The following is an 8,650-nucleotide window of genomic DNA, read 5'->3' on the forward strand; positions in this document are numbered from 1 at the left end:
CGTACGAACAGGGGAGGGCACGATTGAGGACGTGCATGGGGTATCGCAACGAGGAGGGATAGGGTCCTGTTTAGCCTGGGCCACATACCCAGCTGACCCCGGCCCATCCACTCACGGCCCGGACTCACATCGAGCCGGCCCAGCGCAGCCCAACATGAGATTCAAATGATGCGCCCGCATCTCTGTTTGGATGACAAATTTCAGTTGTTTTTTGTTTGCATGATAACTTTAGTGTAAACAATGTTAGCACAGTGTTACTTCATGCCACACGTATATCACTTATCATTTAGAAGACATTTAGATTAGAGTAGTCACCTAACGATGGCGGATGGACGAAAAGCTCAAAGGCACGCGGGCCTTTCTTTTCTCTCATCCGTGGCGTGAGATCGAACGGCACGCTAATTACTTTTCACGTTGAGTGGAAATCTGAAAACGGACACGACGTGATGATTGTGTAGGAATTCTGTTATCACATTTGTCAACCCTCCAATGATGCGGCTTGCAACCGCGCGCGCCATCATTCCCCGCTGCCAATCTTTCCGTCCAGCAGGCCGGCACGGCATCGGCATCGGCATGCATGGTCCCATGATCGATCGGCCCAAGATCAAAAGCAAGCAAGCAGGCGAAAGCGGCATTACTACGAGCATCTGCGCGGCGAGCATGGTGTGGAGGGGGGCAAGGGACAGACGGAGGAAGCAAAACCCAGCGGCATGCAGCAGCGCAGGGCATGATGTGATGCCCCTACATTACATGGATGGATTCTCTTTCTCTCTCTACGGAATTCTTATGATCGCTCTTTCCTCAGTGGAAGCCACACTGCCTCCTTCCAAAGCAAAGGTGACGACTTTTGGAGAGCTCTTGCATTGCATGGGCAAGCTGCTGCTGCATGCACTGCACTTGCGAGAAAGAGAGAAAGAAAGGTAGATCAAGAAAGTTTTACTTACTACTCCTACACTAGTGTGTGGTATGTTAGTTTTCTTCCTTTATTCCTTCTTTTATTTTACACTTCTTTTATTAGCTTTCCTCTCTCTTTTTCCTCTCCCTTTGTAACGTAGCAGTACTTTTTATAGTAATGAAAATTTACCGTAGTACTACCATGTGGGCCTAAAAGAAAAAGATTGAACAAATGAGATCTCCCCGACCAGAGAAGCAGCTTCTTGCGCAGTACAAAATAGTGACTCAAGATTTAGCGTACATTCTAAGATTTGGAAGCTGCTTAAAATTTGTGGTTTTAATGGCTAAAACTATTTCCTGAGATGATTATATGGGATCAGAAGCGTTGTTTCACCCCAAGTATATCTTTTCGAAAATGAATCCCGAATGTCCGAATTTTAACCGTGGCAACCAGAACGTTTTTCATGGCAACTTCAGTTGACGCGAGGTGGCAAGTTTAGTTTGGACACTTTTCTGGCAAAAAAAGGAACCGAGACAAAATTTGTTTGCGAACTAAACTTGCCACTTCGAGTCAACCGAAATTACCATGAAAAACGTCCGTGTTGCCATGCTTAAAATCCGAACGTTTGTAATTTAATGAGGTCCTATTTTTTTGGAGTTGTGTTCTTAGGGCTAAAAAGTTAGAAGAGACTTGGCGGTTAATTTGCAGAAAGCCAAACAAAAAAGATGGGGCACCTCGGCCGATCTGACTATCCACAAGACTCAGGCCGAGAAGAGGAGCATCGTCAAGGTTTTCTACAAAGTCTTTTATCACCACTTCTCCTCAAGCCAGCGACTCCGACTTCTTCATAGAATTGACGCACTGATTAATTAAGAAGTGCAAAATATCTTAGTATCAATGAAGTCCATTAGTACAATATATAGCGTAATCAAGGACTCGAATTGGTTTCCATAAAGCACCCAAATATATAACCTAGAACATGCGATGCAACATACACACATGAATGAAAAAAAATAATCAAACAAGCAAGATGCTTGGAGCAAAACACAACAGTGCTCCTTAACTAAACAAGCATCGGCGCTGGTGCAAAGTGCAAACACACACACGCATACACGCACTTAGACGTTGATCTCTACTCTCGGCTCGAAGGAGAAGGCGGCCAGGAAGTCGATGATCTCTCCGTCGCCATTGATGCACCTGGGCAGCTCCTCCCATTGGTTGCTCCGCACGTCGCACATGAAGCAGCCGTTGACCTCACCCGAGCTCACGCAGACCATGACGCGGTCGCCGTGCCCGACGCAGTTGATGTCGGCCCTCTTTCCGTAGAACCCGTGCGCCATGCCCGGCGGCATGGCGGCCACCTGCCTCCACGCGCCCTCCGCGAACTGCCACACCCGCAGGCTCGCCGTGTCCAGGTACTCCGACAGCACGACGGCGTACGAGGCGCCGTTGCATGCCACGACGTCGATGGAGTACTCGAAATGCACGGGGAGGATCCGGGGCAGCTCGGCAAACGTGCGGCTCGCCGTGTCGCAGGCGAGGACCGTGCCCGAGTGGCTCAGGAAGTAGACCACGGCGCCGCACTCGGACGGGACGACCGCCGAGGAATACTGCTTCAGCGAGCTGCGTTTCATGTTGGTGGCCACCACGTCGCCGGACTTGCTCAGAAAGTAGACCGTGTCGTCGCCACCATGCGTCGGCGCGTCCGTAGAAGAGGTCCCGGACCTCCGGGCGAGCGGCACGGGGCCCTCCCACGAGCCCTCGGACGAGTCGAACACCGCCATGGACAGGTCAGAGAGCTCGCCCGTGAAGAGCGCCACGCGGTAGAGGGAGCCGTACATGGCAATCGCGTGGAGCTGCGGCACGCCCTGGCCCTGGCCCTGCGGCGGCATGGGGAGCGCGCGGGATGCGCCGGTGAGAGGGTTGGAGACGCAGAGCGCGCCCGTGGCCAGCACGCTGTAGAGGACGAGGCCGCCCGACGCGGCCACGGGCATGGACCCCGTTGGGGCGCGGCAGGCGTTCCAGGAGCGCCCGTCCGTGTCGAAGGCGACCACCGGGTGTGGTCGTTCGGAGAGCATGAGGAACCACGGGTCGCGGGGAGGGACGCGGGCGCAGGCGTCGAGGAATGTAGCGGATGCGGCGACCGCGCGCCACTCGCGGCAGACGGCGCGGAGGCGGAAGAAGCTGGCCGGCGGGAGGCGCGCGAGGACGCGCTCCAGCATGTCCTCGTGGATATCCCCAAGGCAGGGCCGTGAGCACCTGCGCTTCCCGCCGTTGGTCGCCGGCGCCATCGACATGTGCGCGCTCAGTTCCATTCGGCCACTGCATTGGAACACGTAGAGGGAAGTTAATTAGCAGTTTGGTTCAGATTCTAACAAGAAACATCAAGTAAAATTCTTCTCTTTGGCCCCTAGCAGCTACGAGACGGTTTAGTTCCAAGAGACAAACATGGGAGACAAAAGAATTTGGAGTCTGGGCCCAAAATCATGTAGTACTACCAAATTTTGGTTTGAAATCCCAAGACAAAACTTGGTTAGAAAGCTGCTGAAGTGCAGCGAAGCGAGCCAAGAATCAGAAGCTTGGTGCGTACCTCATGGTTGCTCCTGGCTCAGGTAGGGTGTGTTCTTGGAATCTTTGCCCTTGCGCCTCTTGAGTCTCCTCACCCTTTGTTACGTCTGGGGTGGCTTTACATCCGTGCGGAGGAGATGGATGGGAGGGGAGGACACCTTTTGTTTTCGTTGACATGCAAGGAGGAGAGCGATCCAGTGCCACTCCACTCTATTCCACTCCACTCTTTGAGTTGAGTGGACGCAAGGTGTGTGAAGGAGAGCGGAAGGCGTGGTGGAAGGAAGGGATGGAATTCAGTTGAGCCACCACCACCCTCCCCTATTTATACCCAGATTTGCTAGAGCTACGGATGGATTTTAACTACGTCTAGGATTCCTGATTTATTATAGGCCAGTGATAGGTGCCGATCGAATTTCGGCCGGTCGCACCACGCGCGTTCGAGTGATTTGTAGCCACTTGTTCCCTTATGCTTTCCCCTTCCCCCACCGTTTCGCCTGGAAAATCATGGTGGTGTCCAGCGCGAGCAGATGCCAGCCAGCCATGGTTGCTACCACGCACCCTCCCGGCGAGCTTGCCATGTCCACGGCGGTCGACCCCCCGCACCGACGAGCTCCTCCTGCGCTGATCGTTGCCGATTGGAGCAGCTGACTGGTTCGGACCCCCTCACCCCGCCTCTTGCACCACCACCGTTGTAGGGCTCCCACAATGCGTGTCTTCCCGTCGACGGACCGTTGCTACTCCCGCGGGACTCGTTGTGATTCTCGGAAGAGAAAGGGTGAAGCAGCAAGTAGCAAGATGACATTAGGGCTTGGGGCCACAGTTTTTGTATTTTAATTTTATGATAAAGGTAGAACTTTGGGCTATAGTTTTTACTAAAGACTTCTCTCTTTGAACATAGCTTACGGTGGATAAACAAATTAATGTTGAGAAATTAACAGAAAAGCAAATAATCATGACGATATCTAAGACAATGATCATATATATAGGCATCACGTCTGAAACAAGTAGACTGACTTCTGTCTGCATCTACTACTATTACTCCACACATCGACCGCTATTCAGTATGCATCTAGAGTATTAAGTTCATAAAGAACGGAGTTCACACGAGAAATTTTATGATGGCTCCTCCTCCTTCCTCCTCTCTCCCCTCTCCCTCCTCCCCCTCCCCGTTTTCGCTCCGGTCCCCTGGTCCGACTCTCCCCGCTCCCCTCCCTCAGCCGTCGCCGGCTCTCTCCCTCGCCGCCCCTCCTCCCTCGCCTCCTGGGCCTCCTCGCTGCTCGCTCGCTTCTGGATCTGGAGCTAGGAACAAGTTCTGGGCCTTGTCGTCGGACGAGGTGGATGAGGATCCCGATCTGGAGGTTGGTTCTCCCTCCCTCCCTCCGGCTTCTCTTCCGTCCGCTTCGCTGGCGGCGGAGTCGACGCCGTCTGGTAGAGTCTGGAAAGTTTGCTCCGGGCGGCCGCGGCCGTCCAGTGGTGTCTGGTGAGGTGGATGGCTCGGGCTGGCTCCTGGTGAGGCGCGGCCGGCGACGGAAGCGCTTGGGGACGCTCCCCTCGCCGGGCTGTGCGGTTTTTGGTGGTGTTTCTTCTCGGGCGGATGGCCCTGCTCGCTCCTCCTGCTCTCCGCCGTCCTCGCCGCTGGTGGTCTCGGTGGTGTCAGCGCCGCTGGCGGCGACGACGGTCGCCTCTCCTCCTTCTCCAACCCTAGATCCGTCTCCTGTGCGTGAGGCTCGTGGGCTCTCCGTACCGTTTCAGTTGGGCCTTCCTAGGCCATCTGCTCATGCTGGGCCGCCAGCGCTGTCGTCCTTTTCGGATTCCCCCTCTCCATTTTGGGCCCTGGGCCCAGCGTGGCCCTCGTGCCTTCCTCTTTGGCCAGCCCGGCCTGCGCCCCCCCTCCCGGCCTGGCTTGCTCTGGGTATTTATGGGTCTGAAAGGGTTCGCCCCCCCATTTCTAGGGTTTCCTGCATCTCACTCCGACCTGCGTCGCGTCCGCCTTCTCATCCCTACCTACCACAGATCTCCTTCCCCTCCACCTCTCTCCCTCCCTTTTGCGGCGGTGGTTGCCATGGATCGCTCCCGTTGGTCCTCTAGCGAGGCCGTGTCGGGCATGAAGCGACGGCGGGAGGACGCGGGCAATGGGGTGGCCGATCTGGAGCTCGAGGCGTCCCTCCGCTCTAAGCTTGAGGCCGAGAAGGCGGCTCAGAAGCAAGTGGCCCGTGAACGCGAGGCTTGGGCGGCGGCGCCGGCTGTGGCGGGCTCTAGATCTGATGCCCCCGGATCGGGCGGATCTGGGGTCGATCCATGGGAGGCCGTGGCGGCTGCTGGCGGCTCTGGTCCTGCGGCCCGTCCCCCTCCTCCTCCCCCGCAAGGTCCGCCCCCTGGCTCGCGGTGGCGGTCGCGGCTCTGGTCCGTCGTCGGGGTTTGGTGGGCGTTTGTTGGGTCGCGGGGGGCGGTGGATCTGGCTCTCTCAGCTGTCGGCTCCCGGCGTCTGGCCCTAGTTCGTCCTCTAGCGCCTTGGGCGATGGGATCCTCCCTCCTCCTCCTCCTCCACCGGCCCGTCCATCTCCTCCGCCTCTTCAACCTCCAAACCCTAATCTTACATGCTTCGCTTGTCATCAACCTGGTCACTTCCAATCCCGCTGCTTCAACCCCCCGTTCTGCCTTATCTGTAGAGAGGACGGTCACCTGACCGTGAACTGCCAAAATCGTCGCAAATCTGCATCTTTTAAGCTCTTTGGTCAAGGTCTCCCGGGTTGCTCCTTCTTCGCGCTTGATAGTGATATTCCTCGGGTGGCAGTGGCTCCTGCGCTCTCCAACGCCGCGATCATCTCGATCAAAGACCACAAAATCACCACCCAAACTCTCTTGGACGAGCTCAAACTGAGGGACGGTGGGGGTTGGGATTGGCAGATCCGACAGTTGTCCGATTTCGATTTCGCTATGGTCTTCCCCTCTAAGAGCAGTCTTAAGATGATTTCTTCCTGCACTAGTTTCACTCTCCATCTTAACCGACTGGTTGTCTCGGTGAAGGCGGCTGCCAATGGGGCTAAACCTATATCACCCCTCTCGGAGATTTGGGTTCTTGTGGATGATGTCCCTCCCACCTTACGCTCTACTGAGTTCGTCATGGCCTTCGGTGATCTTATTGGCAAGCCGATCCTGGTTGACCAAGATTCCCTCTCTGTCCTTGGACCCGTGCGCCTCAAGATCTGGGCTGTGGACCCCTTGTGCATTCATGGCTGTGTCGATGTCTTCCCTTCTGAGGGTGGTTTCAGACTTCAGGTGCGTGTGGAGGGTGATGCCACTTCCCATTCCCCACCCCGCCTCCTCCTCCTTCAGCCGATAACCTTGGCGGTGAGGGTGACAATGTTGGCAACTTGAGCGGGGGCTCGCTCCCTCACTTCACGACCTCAGAGTGGGATGGAATGGGTTCAGAAAGTCGCAAACTTTTCAAGGAGAACGCCCCGAAGAGCAAGGAAGGAGGTGAAAGTGCGTTATATCGACTAGAGGGGGGGGGTGAATAGGCGATTTTTACGAAAGTCTTCAAAACATGGAAGTTATGAAGACAAACGATAGAAATAAACCTATTACCATGCAGCGGAAGGTAGACTACACTAGGCAAGCCATAGTCAAGTTGTAACACCCCGGATGTAACTTTCCTTATTTGTACTCCAACTCTTGCCGTTTCCGGCGTTAAGTTATATTTATTTCCTCGGGTTCGGGTTTTTGTCTCCATGTGTTGTTGTCGTTGTCATGCATCTCATATCATGTCATCATGTGCATTGCATTTGCATACGTGTTCATCTCATGCATTCGAGCATTTTCCCCGTTGTCCGTTTTGCATTCCGGCGCTTCGTTCTCCTTCGGTGGTCATTTCTAGCTTTCTTTCGTGTGTGGTGATTAAACATTTCCGGATTGGACCGAGACTTGCCAAGCGGCCTTGGTTTACTACCGGTAGACCGCCTGTCAAGTTTCATACCATTTGGACTTCGTTTGGTACCCCAATGGTTAACCGAGGGACCGAAAAGGCCTCGTGTGTGTTGCAGCCCAACACCCCTCCATTTTGGCCCAAAACCCATCAAACTCTGCTCCATGTCCTAAAGCGTTCGATCACGATCGCGTGGCCAAAAACCGCACCTCATTTGGACTCTTCTAGCTCCCTCTATGCCTATATATACACCCCCTCCGAAATTCGCGGATCCTCTCCCCCCTAACCCTAAAATCCCAGATCCGCCGCCGCCGGACGTGTCCGGAGCGGACCGGACAACGTCCGCCGCCCCCGCGCCCAGTCAGACGCCGCCACATGGCATCTCCGCCGCCACCCGCCGCCGCGGCCCGGCGTGCCCGCAACGGGCCCGCCCGGCCCATCGCCGCCCGCGCCTCCCCGCGCATCGCCCCGCCGCCCCGGAAGCTCGACGCCGGCGCCGCCACCTCGCCGGCGGGCTTCTTCTCTGGCAGATCCCGACGCCGCCCGGCCGCCCCTGCCGCCGTTCGCCCACGGCCGCGCCGCCCCTTCCCTCGTGCCGCCGCCCAGAGGCGCCGCGGCCGAGCCCCCGCCTCCGCCGGCCGCCTCGTCGCCGGTGGGAGGCCCGGCCGCTCCGCCCGCGCCCGCCGCCGCCGTCAGCTACAGTGCCGCCGCCGCCTCGGGAACCGCACACCGATCTGGATCTGAGAAGAGACTAGGGTTGACCCCTCTTTTTTTACTGTCCCAGTATTTTTTACTCCAAGTGCTCATGTTTGCGGCTCTGTAACTTTGCATTCGTAGCTTCAATTCATGCATATAGCGTATCAAAATGTTCATCTCAAAGAGTACATCATTTCATTCCATTGCATCATTTTCATTTGAGCTCATTTTGATGCCCGAAATGCTGTTAGAAGGAGGCTTCGTGAGTTAATTGTCAGATCTGCTAGTTCATCTTAGATTTTTGTCATTTTTGCCATGATTAATGTGTGCATGCTATGCCCGTGAGTCCTTCATATGTTTTGTTAAGGATTTTGTCTTATTTCCAGAGGTGCAACCCATGTATTTTTGTGATGTGTGTGGTGACTAGTGCAAGCTTGCAAAGTGAGGCACCCGGTAAATCTGTTTTCAGGGACTTAGTAGTTTTCACTAAGTCTGGGATTATTTAGTTCATGATGCCATATGTTCATGCTGCTTCCTAGTGATCCGTGCCTCTTTTGAGGATTATT

General features: G+C 55.4%; 1 protein-coding gene across 1 annotated transcript; it reads right to left on the reverse strand.

The window, feature by feature from the left end:
- Positions 1-1,777: 1,777 nt before the first annotated feature.
- LOC123106702 (F-box only protein 13) lies at positions 1,778-4,261 on the reverse strand. Its single transcript, XM_044528792.1, has 2 exons — positions 3,486-4,261; positions 1,778-3,217 (listed from the first exon to the last, which is right to left on the reverse strand). The coding sequence occupies exons 1-2, from the start codon at positions 3,638-3,640 to the stop codon at positions 2,014-2,016; spliced, it is 1,359 nt and encodes a 452-aa protein (XP_044384727.1). The 5' UTR covers positions 3,641-4,261; the 3' UTR covers positions 1,778-2,013.
- Between the last annotated feature and the right edge of the window lie 4,389 nt (positions 4,262-8,650).

The sequence above is a fragment of the Triticum aestivum genome, chromosome 5A (assembly GCF_018294505.1).
Source record: "Triticum aestivum cultivar Chinese Spring chromosome 5A, IWGSC CS RefSeq v2.1, whole genome shotgun sequence".
NCBI lineage: Eukaryota > Viridiplantae > Streptophyta > Magnoliopsida > Poales > Poaceae > Triticum > Triticum aestivum.

Coding starts and splice junctions, on each gene's coding strand:
- LOC123106702 (XM_044528792.1), bottom strand. CDS start 3,640: ATGTCAACGAAAACAAAAGGTGTCCTCCCCTCCCATCCATCTCCTCCG. Junction 3,218..3,485: donor GAGCCAGGAGCAACCATGAG/GTACGCACCAAG, acceptor GTTCCAATGCAG/TGGCCGAATGGAACTGAGCG.